The 16,318-nt window shown below is 40.7% G+C and overlaps 1 protein-coding gene across 4 annotated transcripts in view; it reads left to right on the top strand.

Moving 5' to 3' along the window:
• The window catches only part of CPNE4 (copine 4), a 320,303-nt gene that overhangs the window by 117,878 nt on the left and 186,107 nt on the right, over positions 1-16,318 (top strand). For all 4 annotated transcript variants that reach the window (XM_055708199.1, XM_055708200.1, XM_005445873.4 and 1 more), the window contains exon 2: positions 1,579-1,766. In XM_055708199.1, coding sequence (XP_055564174.1) covers positions 1,587-1,766 — 180 coding nt within the window. In that variant the 5' untranslated portion in view covers positions 1,579-1,586. The remainder of the gene's footprint in view (positions 1-1,578; positions 1,767-16,318) is intronic.

Below are 16,318 nucleotides of genomic sequence, written 5' to 3' on the forward strand. Positions count from 1 at the left end.
GCAAGTCCTTCTTGCATGCAGATCATTGCTTCTCAGGTTATGGTTTTATCAGAGTAGTTCCGATTAGGCTAGAGCCCAGTTCCCCCTCCTTGGCATTGCTTTCAAGGTAGGACTGTGATCTTTGCCATCACTGACCCGAATTGACCCAGCACAAAATGTTGTTCCCTACCCTGTAAAAGACTGTGAGAACTGAGGTGTGCTTGTCTATTTTCAGTGTTAAGAGTCTTAGCTAAAAATGTATGAGAAGCTAAACTAGTGCATAGGAATAGACTGTGTAGAAGTTGAGTATGCTCCTTGGGCTTTGTAACATAGCTTAATGTCATTATGTTATTTTACCATGTTTGTTTAGTTTTGCTTTTTTCCCCAGTCATGTTTCTTTCCTGGGGGTGAATCCAAGGAAACATAGTTTAGCTGGCAGCATTTACAGGTCAGGTGACTGCGAAGGGCTGAAGGAGGCTGTTTTGATCTTAGGATGTCAGGCACTATGGTTGTGTCACGGCTCATGTTTCGAGAAGCCTGTTTTACCGTAAGGAAAAACGTCCACAGAGCCTGAGCTAGAGATGGTAGTTAGAGCCCATCTGCACTCAGTTCACTTACAAACATCTCGAAACCAGAAGGCTGGGTTTTTGCAGCAGATCAGTGGTCATATAGTAAGTTGCTGTATAGAGCTGAAGAATTCTAAGTTGTTAACAAGCTTTTCTCTCATCTGCAAGGAGAGCAGATCGTCCGCATCATCATTCAGGCTTACCTTCCTTAAGTTTATCTGTATGTATTCAAGGTCCTCACTGTACTGCCAACTGTTCTTACGCTGAATTTAGAAATACCTTTCTAATGTTGCCTTTATAATTCATAGGAAAGCTGGATATTCTGAAGGTGTGGCTTTGTGAGTTTTGGTTTTATTTTTAACTTCACAGAGCAAGCAGCTGCATGGTACTTAGTTGCCAGCTGGGGTTAAACCACGAGAACTGTGTAACAACAAGATTTGCCAGCATAAATATCCTGCTTTTCTGCTTGGGATGTCAGTCTTGACTACTTGCTTAGGAATGGGGTGGTGGTGTAATCTTCTGCAGTAATGTGGAAATAGAGAGTGAAATGTATTTGGGAATTTAAGGTTGATATGAAAGGGGCCTTCTATGGCATTTACGTTAAAAGTTTCTGTAAGATAAACCACTTGCTTTTTAGATGGAGTATAGAGAAATAAAGGCAGATTGAAGGAGTGCTTAACAAATTTAATTTAGCCTTGTTACTGGAATAAGGTGTTATCTGAAGAAATTCAGAGTTGCCATCCTGTCTATCCTTTGGCAAGGACAGAACTGGAAGTCGAGGTCTCAGTTCACCCCCAGAGTTCAGGGGCATGGTGGAAAATTTAATTCTGAGCTTGACTTATTTCTAAACATACAAGACGATGTATTTCTTTCTTCTACAGGTACTCCTTTGATTTTATTTCCCCTCTTGCTTTGGACCTCATTCACAGTTATGGGGTCCCATTGGCTAGTAGAATATTGTGTTGGCTTCTGCATGGGAGGACAGACTGTACCATGCGTGCACTGTTCATAATGGACTTTTTGTCTCTTTCAGATAAAGGAATGAAGAAGATGAGCAACATCTACGAATCAGCAGCCAATACCCTGGGAATTTTTAACAGCCCATGCCTGACTAAAGTGGAGCTGCGAGTTGCATGCAAAGGCATATCAGACAGGGATGCCCTCTCAAAACCAGATCCCTGTGTCATACTTAAAATGCAGTCACATGGCCAGTGGTTTGAGGTGAGTGTTTAATAGAATAAAAATTCTTCTGATGCTTTAGGACAGTATAGACAAAGTGAGGCAAAATACAAATAGCAGGAACAATAAAGAGAAGAAGCAATTTGAAGCATGTGGCATAATCGTGTAAGAGTGAAGGGAGATTTTTCCATTAACTCTAACACAATTTGAATCAGACTCTTAATGACACTTTGAACTTCTCTTTGGAGTCTAGATTAAAAATGAAGATGAATAAAGAATGAAGCATCATAAAACTTTTCCCTTTAGGCCCTCTTGTTTCATCAAAGCTGTATAATATCAGAGGTAATGATAGTGACCATCATGTATTCCAATCTAAAGAAGAAAAATGTTGTGAGAGGAGTATTTATTACTAGCTTGCAAGGAATTTGGTGACAGAGTAGCTTGATTTGCAAATTTTGAGTGTTACAGTTGGATTGCAGGTTTGATTAATATCCCACTTTGTGTTATTTTACCTAATCTTAGAAACCATTTCATAGATAACGGAAACGGGATGTCTTAGAGGCATGCAAATTGTAAATAAAGAACATTAGAATGGAATGTAATATTTTAAATGATATCTTGTAGGTTATTTTACTTACAAGTTACACTTGAGTGTTTGTGATTAATCAGGCTATAATAGGTGTGAGTTTTAATGGAAAGTATGTGTGAGAAAATTAGGAATGTATTAAATCCAGTTCATTTTGAGTAAGCATTCATCCCTCTGTTTTCGACATTTTAGCATTCAGATTAAGATTGTGTTATCTTTCAGAAGATAAAAATGATAATAACTGTGAACATATCCAGAAAGCAAAGTCTCAAATTCATGAGTGTTTTAATTTAGCATTTTCAGCCAAGTTTGTCAGACTTTGGGAGTTTTGTTCCAGTTATTTCAATTGTGTGGTTTTGACCTCTGGACCTCTGGAAATATTCCAGTGCAGGGTCAGTAGCAGCATAGCACAGTTAAGGATTTTTTGGTGGTATTTTTCCTCTTTTCTTATTTCAATGCTGTGGAACTGTTAGATAGGTGCCTGGTAGGAAACCAGTTTATAAGTAGAAAAAAAACTTTCACAATTGTCCTAGTGCTGCAAAAATCAGTCTTCATGTAATTGAAATTTAAGGTGATGTAATAGCCCCCCAAAAGGTAATTCTAGCTAGTCATGTAGAAAAGAGAATTCAGCTGCACTGTATGTAATCACTCAAATAGTAGAAATTAAACAAGCAGTGGATTAAAGGTCAAAATAAATGAAACACTCCTGTTTGGAAAGGAAAGATTGAAATCTTTTGGGCCATTTCAGTGAGTGCATTTCACATGGTCTGTCTGTGGCCAGTTACGAGCAGGGTAAGCAGCTTTAAATTATATATTCTTATGTTGTAATGGAGATTGCTTTTATTTGATGTGGTTTTTAATTTGGAAAGTGATTGTCTGAATAGAGTAATTCTTGCAGAACAGATCTGCTTGCTGATATGATTCTCATCTTATGTCAGTTGCTGCTACTGTATAATGAAAGTCCAGGGTATTCATTTTAGTATGAACAAAAAGTTTTTATTAGTTCATGTTCCTATCAGTGCAGCAGAGCTAATACAGCTCTGACATGAGCCTTTTCCTATTCTGGCCAGCACATTCTCAACAGAATTTTTAATCAAGTTCCAGTTGCTGAGCTAAATTAATCAGAGTCACTCAGGTATACCTGAAGACATAATTTGGCTGCAAGGATCTTCTGCTGATGACAATCAATGATCCAGTAAGACCTGAGATGGCAGGCAGACTAGTAATTGAAAATAAAAAAATCTAGTTACCAGTGAAGTGAGTATATTCAACATAGAAATCACTAAATGGCAACCCAGAGTGGAGTGGAACTGAAGAGGTTTGCATCTATGGATTTGGTGATTTCATTAACTTGTCTTGAATGTCCAGGTACCTTAAACCCCTTGGAGGCTGGATGTCTCCAAACAGGCTGTAGCAAGATCTAGTATTACTGAAACATGCATACTGGTCACATTCTGATTGTGTGAAGGATTTACAAACATGGAGCACAAGCTGTGGTCTGTATATGCTTGTGCTCTTGCAAATAGGTGCTTTTGAAATGCATGGAAGGTACTGAGGACTGACTGCACAGCTCCTGCTAGGCCAGCTGCAGCTGAAGCTGGTGGGCTTAGGCTAATGGGATTGCATTGTAGGTGCAATTATAGATGGTAGGACATGATGGCCTCAGTCTACGTATGCAGACAATCCGTGCAAGTGAGAAATCTGTGCATATTTGTCTCTGGCAAAGTTTTGGTAACACATGTCAGCCTGTCACTTAGGAGAAATTTTCTTTTTTTCTCTCTTTCTTTCTCTCTTTCTCTCTTTCTCTCTTTCTCTCTCCAGTTCTGCAGTACTGTGCGTATGTGTTTGTGTAAATTACGCCACTCGCACATATAAATATAGAATGAAACTATCCATGATGTTGTAGAGTGGGTAGGTGCTGTTTCCAGAGATTGGAAATAGCATATGTGTATTTTTTTTTTTATGTGGTGGATTTTCTGTGGTTTGTTGTTTTTCGTGGTTGTTGCTGTTATTATTGTTATTACTATTATTGTTCAGTCACTGAAAGGGTGAGGTTGGAAGGGACCTCTAGAGGTCATCTGGTCCAGCACCTGCTGCTCAACCTAGAGCCAATTGCCCAGGACTATGTCAGATGGTTTTTGAATATACCTAGGGAGGGGGACTCTACAACCTCCCTGTAAACCCTATGCCACTGCTCAGTCACCCTCACAGTAAAAAAAGTGTTTCCTGATGTTCTTATGTTTCTGCTGGTGCCTATTGTCTCTGGTCCTGCCACTAGCCACCACTAAAAAGAAGCCTGGCTTTGTCATCTTTGCATCCTCCCTTCAGGTATTTGTATACATTGATAAGATCCACTCCACCCCCAAGTGCTCCAGCTGCGGCCTCGCCCATCCTGAGTAGGGGGGAAGGATGACCTCCCTTGATCTGCTGGCAATACTTTGTCTAAGGTAGTCAAGGATACCATGTGCCTTTGCCACAAGGGCACATTGCTGGCTCATGATCAACTCTGTCCAGCAGAACCCCCAGGTTCTTTTCTGCGAAGCTGCTTTCCAACTGGTTGGGACCCTCAGCACATATTTGTGCATGGGGTTATTCCTCTGCAGGGGTAGGGCTCTGCATCTCCCTCAGAACTTCACGAGGTTCCTGTTCGCTCATTCCTCCAGCCTGTCAAAGTCCCTCTGGATGGCAGCATGACCCTCTGGCATATTAGCTACTCCTCTGTTTGATGCCATCTACAAACTTGCTATGAAGGTACAGTCTACCCTATCATTCAGATCATTAATGAAGATGTTGAAGAGGACTGGACTTTGAGTCACTGATGACCAGTCTCTGGGCCTGGCCATTCAGCCAGTTTTCAGTCCACTTCACTGTCTGCTCATCCATCCATACCTTAACAGGTCCTCTATAAGGATCTTATGGAGAAACTGTGTCAAAGGCCTTACTGAAGTCCAGGTAGACAATATCCACTGCTCTTCTGTCATCTACCAGGCTGTCAGATTGGTCAAGCGTGACTTCCCCTTGGTGAAGCCATGTTGACTACTCCTGATGATTTTCTTATCCTTAATGTCCCTGGAAATGGTTTCCAAGATTAACTGCTCCATCACCTTCCCAGGAATTGAGGTGAGATTGTCCAGCCTGTAGTTCCCTGCATCATTTGAGGTTGGCCATATTATTCCTCAGACGTGAAACCATTAGGAACATGTGCAGGACATGGACAAGTACTCAAAGAAATCTGAGTATTGTCCCCAGTTTTGGCACAGATATGCTTGCTGGTTTTATCTTTCTATCTGGGTAGATGTTTCCCCATAAACAAACCTGCATGTTCAAAATGTGAAGACATACCACTCCCCTCAAATTTCTCTGTGTATGTATGTTGATGCTGTCTGAAAAGCGCTATCTACACCGATCTAGAGTTAAAATGATATATTGTGTCTCCCAGGAAAATCGGCAGTTTACTCCTTCTCTTAGATTAAGTTTGTATTTTTAGCCTGAGATGACAGGGTGTGATACAGCAGAATTTAAGATTATGCTGTCCAAACATACCAGAAGACAATTTGCTGATCCGGGGCTGAATTTTAGCTCTTCTGGCCTTAATTTTAGGCAGGTACACTTGCAGGGTGGCCAGATGTTATACTTCTTAAGCAATGTAAGATAATAATTTGATGGCTGTTTTTCCATATTGATTTGAATGTTCAAGGAGTTTAATTAATGGACTAAGCTTCAGATGGTGAATGGCTGAGTGGGGTAATGGAGTCAGGCAAAGGTAGATGATAATAAATTCCTTTGCTCCGATGGTTATTTTACCCACCTGCAGTGTGAATGTCCTTGTGTAAGAAATGTTAATTGTATATAGCACGGCAGTCTTCAGCTGAGATGTGTTAGCATTGAAATTCTCATTAACTTCTTATTCCTAAGAAAGTAGCTTGGGCCTGTTCACAGGTTGTAACCTGCATGTGGCAAGTACATGTTATTTTGAAAGTCAAGTAGATTGCTGAGCTGTGTCTGGTCATACGAGATTACATGAGATCAGAAGGTGTAATATAGCCTGAAGTAGCCAGGTGGAATGTGATGTCTGTAACTATGAAAAGAGGAGAGGAGCTTAAGAAGACAGTAGCCATGTTTTGAAATCAGGGTGGGCTTCCTGTAGCTGTACTCCTACAGCTTTCTGCAGCAGGACATGGAGTATCTGCTACCTTGTGGGTCTGAACAGCCAGCTGGAGTTTTTGCTTTTTCCCCTAAGATGTTATTAAGCTTGAAGTAACCGCAGAGCAAATAAAGCAGCACACAAAGGCAATGTGCAGTTCGTAAAATTCATGTTGATGGAATTGGGTGAAATTTTTTGGATGGATAAGTTTGTTTATGGAAATAGTTTTTTCATTAAAATGTTATCTGAAGTCACAAATTTGGTGAAGCTCAGTAAGCTTTGATAAAAATGTGTAGGGCAAACCCTCAACTTTTCATTTTGGTGTATTTAAAATAAAAGGCATCCACTTGCCATTTAGCATGACATTTGATTTCAAGGATCAGCTTGGCATGATTAAAAAAACCAAAAGTGAGTTATCTTTTTTTTCTTTTGCTTTGAGAACTAACCCTGCTCATCCACACAAACTTTCATGCAAACAGACAGTAGAGAACAGTTCCCTTGGAAATGCATGCAACTAATGAATGTGTGGAATACCAGTGCAGCCTACTAAACGGGCTAACTAGGAATCAAGCTATAGGAAGGATACAGTCTTGCTCTTAATCTGTGTTTTCTTTTCCATGTAGTCCTGCTCTGTCTTTTGTTTCATTTCTGAATTAATTCCAGCTACCTTCTCCTTCCTCTACCTTTTCACCTGCCTCAGCTCCCCATTTCGCTTCCTAGCACCTGCTGCCTTGTTTCGCTCCTCTGCATTTTGGAGGGTGAGGGATATTCCTTGCCCCTTCCTAGCATGGGGGAGGGATCTGAAGAGAAGGCCTCGAGTCAGACTCCAGCTACTTGTTTCCATAGAAACCCAAAAGTCTCTCATGTTATCCATCTGTGGCTGTTACAGCCCACCGCAGAAGCCAACAAGCCATGAAACAGGGGCGTCTGTGGGCTGACATGTTCCATGACTCTACCAAACTGTTCCAAAATAACTACAAAAGCACTGTGAAGAGGAAAAACATCATCTATATATAGGTATACAAATAAACCCAAATAAATACATTTTTTTGTTCATCTACATGAACTGAAAGTAATAGCTGAAGCATCTGGATGGAAGTGAAAAGTTTTAATGATTAGAAACAAGAACTACCACCACCAGCAGCCATACAGAACCAGGCTCAAGGCCCGTCTAACCCTGTCTTGCATTTGCTAGTTGCTGACAGTGAAGAAGTGTGAGGGAAATATAAGTGTCTTTCCAGCTTGCTCTACCAGCCCTCAGTGCTCTGCAGCTTAGGGAGTTCTTAAATAAGAGTTTGTGTCTTTGTAGTTAAAAAATATTGGTAGAATAACTTCCATACCTTTGTTCAAATGATTTTAAAAGTTACTGTATTTAAAAAAATAAACTTTCATGATATCCTGGGACATAAGAGTTCTGCAGCTTAAATGGTGATTGAATAAAGTAATACTACTTGTATTTTCTGAACTTGCCACTTGTTGATTCATTTTAAGTCCCTTGTTCCTGTATAGGATGAGACACCGTGAAAAAAAAGGAAGATACTATGATAAAAGGAATATACTGTGATAAGAAGAAGACTAGGGAAAATGTGGGCCCTCTCTGGAAGGAAACTTTTACCCAGGATATGGAGAAGGCTGAGGGTACTCAATGACTTTTTTTTTGCCTCAGTCTTCACTGGCAAGTGGTCTAGCCACACCATCCAAGTCGCAGAATGCAAAGGCAGGGACTGGGAGAATGAGGAACCATCCACTGTAGGAGGTCAGGTTCAAAAACATCTAAGGAACCAGGAGGTGCACAAGTCCATGGGACACAATGAGATGCATCCACGGGTCCTCAGGGAAGTAACAAATGAAGTGACTAAGCCACTATCCATCATATTTGAGAAGCTGTAGCAGTCCGGTGAAGTTCCCAATGACTGGAAAAGGGGAAACATAAAGCGCATTTTTAAAAAGGGAAAAAATGAAGACCTGGGAGCTACAAGCCAGTCAGTCTCACTTCTGTGCTTTGAGAGTTCCTCCTGGAAGCTATGCTAAGGCACAGAGAAAACAGAGAGGTGATTAGTGACAGCCAACGTGCCTTCACTAAGGGCAAATCATACCTGACAAATCTGGTGGCCTTCTATGATGGGGTTACAGTGTTGATGGATGAGGGAAAAAAACCTTGACATCATCGACCTGGACTTCTGCAAAGCATTTGACACCGTCCTGCACAACATCCATCTCTAAACTGGAGAGACATGGATTTGATGGATGGACCACTTAATGGATAAGGAATTTTCTGTGTGGTTGCACTCAAAGAGTTGTGATCAGTGGCTTGATGTCCAAGTGGAGACTAGTGACGAGTGGTGTTCCTCAGGGGTTGGTATTGGGACTGGTGCTGTTTAACGTTTTTGTCAGTGACATGGACAGTGAGGTTGAGCACACCCTCAGCAAATTTGCCGATGACACCAGGTGTGGTGCAGTTAACGTGCTGGAGGGAAGTGATGCCATCCAGAGGGACCTTGACATGCTTGAGAGGTGAGCCTGTGCAAACCTCATGGAGTTCAACAAGGCCAAGTGCAGGGTCCTTGGGTCAAGGCAATCCCAAGCACAAATACAGGCTGGAGGATGAAGGAATTGAGGGCAGCCCTGAGGAGAAGGACCTGGGGGTACAGGTAGATGAAAAATTGGACATGAGCTCACAGCCCAGCAAGCCAACCATATCCTGGGCTGCATCAAAAGAAGCGTGGCCAGCAGCAGGCTGAAGGAGGGGATTCTCCCCCCTCTGCTGTGGTGAGACCCCACCTGGACTACTGCGTTCAGCTCTGGGGCCCCCAATATAAGAACGACATGGGCCTGTTGGAGTGAGTCCAGAGGAGGGCCACACAGATGATCAGAGGCTGGAGCACTTCTGTGAAGACAGGTTGAGAGAGCCGGGGTTGTTCAGTCTGGAGAAGAGAAGGCTCTGGGGAGACCTTATAGCAGCCTTGCAGTGCCTGAAGGGGGTCTGCAAGAAAGCTCAAGAGGGACTTTTTAGAAGGGCATGTTGTGAGAGGACAATGGGTAAAGGCTTTACAGTGGAAGAGGATCAATTTATATTAGATACTAGGAATACATTCTTTACTGAGAGGGTAGCAAGGCACAGGAACAGGTTGCCCAGAGCAGCTGTGGATGCCCCCTCCCTGGCAGTGTTCAAGGCCAGGCTGGATGGGGCTTTGAGCAACCTGGGCTAGTGGAAGGTGTCCCTGCCTGTGGCACGGAGGTGGAGCTAGCTCAGGGGTCCTCAAACTTTTTAACCAGGGGGCCGGCACGCGGATGAAGTGGCAGGCAGTCATCTGCGGCTGCTTGGTTTCCCCCCCCAAACCCTGGCGGGGGGGTCTGTAAATACCGGGGGCCGGATTGAGGACCCTGGGGGGCCGTATCTGGCCCACGGGCTGTAGTTTGAGGACCCCTGAGCTAGATGATCTTTAAAGTCCCTTCCAACCTGACCATTCTATCATTCTATGAAAATCTCTGTTAATTTGGGCTTTTAGTCTTCTGATTTTTCTGTGACAAATCAGTATCTAACCTGTCAAGGAACATGGATTAGTTTGGATGGTTATTTGAACCATGTTTATTTCAGAACACTGTAGAGATGCTGTGCCAAAAGTGATTGCTATATTCTGATAGAGATTTTTAGGCAGTGATTTGGGTTTTATTCTCTGCTTTAGAGAGCTGCAAGGCTTCATAGTGGGCTGATTTATTGGATATTTGGTGGCTTTTTGAATTATTATTTTTTAATAATAGGCAATGCTAGAGCAGATTCTAGATGCTCTTTTTTTCTGAGTTCACTAAGATTTCAACTTGGTAAACAAACATCCTGTATAAGATTAATTGTAAGTAATGAGGTAACAGTAAGATGAACATACCATCTTATGAAGATTTTTCTCTGACAAAGTAAGGGAGTTACAAAGTTCTAATGAGATGGTTTTTATCAGATTATGCACAATTTGGTGGCAAGGGAGGTGCTTTCATTCAATATCTATTATGAAGTTAAGTTAGCTCTTCTCGTTGTGAAGAAGCTTCCGATCTGTTTGCAGATTTGGGATTTTTTTTTCTTCTGGATGTAGAATGGGACTGATAATTGGAAATGCTACCTGAATTTCTCTGGCCAAAGCTTAGGATAAGGTCTTTAGTAAAATATTGGGTTTATTGTAATTATCTTTGATTTCATGCAACTCTTTGGTGGTGAAAGCCAACGGGGAAGAATTGTGTCATTTACTGAAATGATCAAGATCTTCACCAGAAAAGGAAGGCAGTGAGTTGTTTTGTTTTGTTTTTTTTTAATGAAGCCACCATGTGGCCAAGGTCCAACATTTCCTGACTTTGAGCTGGCAGTCTAGCTGGTTGAGCCCTACTGCCCAGATCTCTCAGGTCTTTAGAGCGCTTAGTCTCGTGCACAGATCTGTGCCCTGCACATCTTGCAGGTGATGATCTATTAGCACAAATGTCAATTACTGACCTTTGGACCTAAGAAGAAATGGGAGCAGTCCTGCTGCATTCATTTCCTAAGGAGTATTCCTAGAAGGTGATGCTTAAGCATTTTTTCAGGTACCATTAGATCTCTCTTGTTCTAACTGTTGAAACAGCTGTGATTTTATTTACACCACAGCAATGTGCCTGTGTATATGTCTTTATAGCCTATTGTATTATCATGATTCAATATTGTACTTTTCATTAAGTGTATGTTGATGCTAATGAATTCTTCTTTGCTCAGGACTACTCGGTAACCTCTGTTCCTGCTAAGATTTGCTTTTAGCTTCTGCTTTCTGTGGCTGGTAAATTTCCCTGAAGTCTTTCTGTATGGTGTGAATGACAAAGGCAGCTCATCTTTTTCAAAAAGCAATGTAAGTTTGTGGGGTCAGGCTGCAGGGTAATTGAATATTTTATCTCGGTCCATTCTCTGCCTGAATTCATCTAATTGGATATTTTACTTTCCAAGCCTTAATATTTTGGAGGCATTCTCTGTTCCAAGTGTTTGCCTGTTGAAGAACTCCTATCATTAACACTTTTGGGAAGAGTTCTCTCTATGGAGGGAATCTACTGTGAAGTTTTCCTCCATATCTTATAGGACATCCTTAATATTCTGTCCAACTCCTAATGCACTGAGTATATTTTTACAAACATATATGCATAAACTCAAAACCTGGAACTGTGTTTTATATTACCCTTCTTTTTTAAAAGAAAGACAACCTTCTTCCTCTCTCAGGTCTTTTCTAACTACATACGCAAAGTCAGAAGTCTGAAAACTAAAGGCTGTAAATCTTCTGTGTTGGCAAATACTTGATTAGAAGCTGGTACTGGGAATTTTTTCCTCCTGTGCCTAGTTCAGAAACACGAACATCATTAGGTTTTGATGAGATTTTTCTTTTTACACCCCAGGTAGTAATAAGTGACTATTTATTTTAAATGGAATTTATAATAACTTTTGGTTTTATCTCATCCATCAATGCTGCATTCTCTAGAGCTTCCTCATTTCAGCATTTAAACATAGCCACAGTGCTTTCCCCCCCTATCTTTTAAAATCCACTAGTCTTTAAACTTGAATTAATTTGAATCAGATTGTCTCAACTAAAGTCAAATACTGTCACATTGAGTCATCATATATGAACTATCATAATGTCCCACTACCTCAAACAGCAATTTCTGCCTCTGTAGCGCAGTTTGTAAAACATACTGCATGACCAAAGGAGAGAAAACTTGCATTGTAGAAGTCTGTTTTCTTAGTGACAGTGGTTATGTTTGGGCAGGCTGCTGCCTCTCTACTGGAGCTGTGGGATCCCTGCCTGCAGCAGCAGCCGGAGGCTGGCTTCTGGCTGCATCTGTCCAACAAAATCTCTTCAGGTTCCCTGTCTTCATGTCATAGCAAAGTGAAGAGTGTTTTCTCATAGTGTACATAAATGAATAAAAGCAAGTGTACTCCTGAGAAGCCAGGAAGGAACACTTACACAGAGAGGTGGTAAAAGCTACGAGGTGTCTCCCTGATCCTGTGGCCTGGAACATCATCTACTGGGAAGATCTGCACTGGGATCAGTTTTCACAGGAGCCTTCTGCCTGGTAAATCTGCCTCTGGGAGAGCTACGGAAATGAAAAAGTCAAAAGACTTGTGGGATCACATAGTCATTTTTCCATGTTGAGAAATAGTTACCTGCTTAAAAATCAGTTTAATACTGTAGTAGCTTAGAAGAAAATCTGAAAGACCTGTACTTGTTTACATCCTGTTTCAGTGTCCAGTGGATCAGGGACGGTGGATAGGAAGAACTCTGTTCATTTCTCGTGAACAATTTCAGTATAACCATACTCCAGCAGCCATCTTCAATTAGTGCATATCAATGTTTTTGCAAGCAGCACTATGCACGTATCTTCCCATTTGTGCCTGTGAAAGTGGGAACTGGGATGAATGCTCAGTTGTTAGACTTCTCTATACCTTTGCAAATGATTGTGTATTGTTGCTGGTAGAAATGTCTTGAATAGTTTTAAGCTGCCTGGGAATTTTACCTTCATCTTAACTGTTGAGTAATTTGCAGACATGAAATACTGCAATGAATACAACTTGGAGGAGTTATCATTTATTTGTTATCACATTTGATCAAAATACCATGGCTGACAAAATACATATCTTCTATTAATAAAAGCTTTTTTTGCTTCAGAAACAGGGCACTTCTCCACACCCCCCACACCCTCTGCCCGCCCAGTTGTGAATATTTCTTTATTATTATTGCACTTTCATTAGTATTTCTAATGGTCCTAAGATATGCTTGCAAATACCACCTTTAGCCATGCTGTCTGATGGTTCTCAACTCATGCTTCACTAACTTTTCACAACTTTTTCTCAGGATGACTCACCATGAAAGCTGTGACGCTTGAACAGTGTTCTCAGTCATATTAATAAAAAAAGAGTTTTCTATTACTGATGTTTTAAACCAGGTCAAGCCTTGTAGTTTTGGTATATGAGAAGGGTAAAAAAAAAAGAAAAAAAGAGAGACTGTTCAAAATGTTTTCAAAATTATCTAATGAAGATACTGGGAAAAGGAATGCTTTACAGTGCTCCCACTGCTTTGTTAACACTGGGTAACTGGCTTGATAATCTGTCACAATGTATATCTTTATAGAATAGATATGAAGTTGTCTTTCACACCTGTAAGATTGAGCATTGGTGTATGGTACTTACTAGTAGTACTCCTCACGGTACCCAGAGCGTCAGGAATAGATCTGAGGGCCCTGTGGCTGGCTGAGAGTGATTATTTCATTCCAGTGCAGAAAGCAATCAGTCTTTCTCTAAAATCTGTAGCAGTAATCCCAGATGCACAAAAAAGGGCACTTGAGCTTTTCTGTACACAAGTGTGTGAGGACAGCCTTTAAGTAGAATGACAGCCTCATTAGGTAGAGATGCTTAAAGAGGAGGGTTATTTTTGTTTTCATGTGTCCCTGTGGGGCAGAGACAACATGGACTGAGAAGGTGCAGATGGTGGGAAGCCTTCATCTGCAGCTCCCTTGCGTGTCAAGATAAAAGAATTGACAGCCATGAAGGATGAGTTTAAGAAAGAGCTTGCTTTCCGTCTTTCTCTTTCATTCATGAATTAAACCAGATTGTAAAATAAAACCTGGGATGTGTTTTTTTCATGCCGTACTATACTAGGCTTTTGCAGATATAGGTCATCAAAAGAGCTTTTTCAGAGGCATTTAGCAAGTAAAGGAAACCAAAGAGCTGATAATAAAAATATGAGAAATAAAGAAATGTGACTGCTACTTTTTTTTTTTTAAAAAAAATAGTTCTGATTCCTGATGAAGAGGTACAGAATACCAGTAGCTCATGTGACTGAACAGCCTTAGGGAGAACTTTGCAGAGATCCAACTCTGATCTGTGAAGTGGGGAGGATGTATTATCACTATATTTAGAATTAAGCGTATCTTTACTGCGTTTAGTATTCTTTTTTATTCTTTTGCTCTCTTTCCCTGCAGTTTAATTATCTATCCATCAGATGCGTAATATTTTTAAATTTAGTTGAAGAGTCTAAGGCTGCTTTTATCATGGGCAGGCAGATGCACATTTCAGATTGACTCAGTGATATGTCTGCCTCTCATGAGCTATTTATTACAGATACACAAAGTTCACACATCTCCAGGACAGATTTTAAGCCTGACTTGACTTTAGTAGTCTGACAGATTGTGATAAACCTACAGTAAACGGGAGTCTTTGGAGCTGCTTTGTAGGTAGATAATTCACTTGATTGATTTGGTGCACTAATTTTAACCTATAGCATCAGAACAGGACTGAGAGATTGTTAGCATTTGAACCTCTTCTGCTTTTACTGGGAGGGGGTTTAGAGCCTAATATGAATTGTTTCCTGAAGGGAAAGAGTGGTTATGAAACTCTGAGATTAACTGATTTAGAAAACCAGCCAGAATTACTGTGAATATTCTTTGAAAAATCTTCTACTCAAATATTGATGACAAGAGAGACCAAATTAATTAAGCTGGTTTGGTTTAAAACCAGTGCATAACAAGATAGTATGCTGTTGATACCAGTTGATGGAGTTTTAAGTTTATGTAAAAGTAAAAGCAATGTCACTGGAGCTGTTGTTTTTTTTAATCTTACCTCACATTTGTTGTAATCGAGACAGAATATAGACTCCATGAAATCTAACTGAGAATTAAGTGTGTCCAAACTACATTTCTGTATAGATATGCTGACCTCATCTATTAACAGATATTTTCAGTCTTTGCCTGATTTTTTAAATTTTTTTTTAATGGAACAGATTGACTTTTTCTTCCTTTCTCCCCTTGAAAACTTCACAATTTTGCATATAAACCCCATGAAATCCAAGCAGAACCGCATTGCATTAATTACCTGCATTGAGATTTCTTACGTAGTTTGTGGTGTTAATCGTGTATGTGATTTCTGCTTTTGTTTCTTTTACTACTCTTTGCGTTCTCCAAAAGAAGATCTGAGATGGTAGCATGTGTGAACTGGTAAAAGACTGCTTCAGAGGAGTAAAGCAATAAAGCTGAAAAAATCCCCTATTCTTGGCAGGGGGCTTGTGGTGGCTGCTGCCACCACCACACCACTGCTGCTGTCAGCAAAGCAAAATGCTTTTACCAATCCTGGCTCTACAAAGATGCTTACTTGCCAAGAAAATGTCAGGGCGCTATGGACAGTCTGTACTATTTGGGTGTAGGTCGCTTAGGTGATCTGGTTCAACAGATTTTACCTGTCTTTTGTTCAAAATGTCATGCGAAATAAAAGTATGTGATAAGCCAGTTCTTGGTTTGAACAGTCTCCTCTAGAAGAGCATGTAAGTCATTGGAACTGCAATCATTGCTGCAGATCCCTATCAATAGTTTTTCTGCTCAAAGACCTATAAGGTATTGTTCAGTGAGATTCTTTATAATTTAGCTTGAATTCATCGTAAAATATTAACTGCAACTATCTGAGGTAGATCTCATCATTTTGTGAGATGCTCGGTTTTCATTCCACACCACCAACCCAGTATGTTGTGGTTTTAAAGCAGAAAATACCCACTGTGGTAATCTGAATTTGTTATGATATACTTAATCAGAGGGGGGGAAAAAAAGTGGTTTGAGGCTTTTGTTTATCCAAACATTTGGAAAAACATATTGCGTGCCGTCGGTGTAGAAGTGGCTGCTATTGTAGAACCAGGCGTACTACATCAGTTCTAAATGCTGCTTCAGGGAAGCATTATGATGATCACCGTACCTTGTTGTATTTTAACTTTATATGTTTGTTTGAGGGCTGATTAGTCTGCAGTAGCCTTATTACTTGTGTAACTTAAACGATTGTGCCGTGTCACTGCGATGTGAACTGGACTAGTTTCAACAGCCTTACTC

The sequence above is a fragment of the Falco cherrug genome, chromosome 4 (assembly GCF_023634085.1).
Source record: "Falco cherrug isolate bFalChe1 chromosome 4, bFalChe1.pri, whole genome shotgun sequence".
Lineage (NCBI taxonomy): Eukaryota > Metazoa > Chordata > Aves > Falconiformes > Falconidae > Falco > Falco cherrug.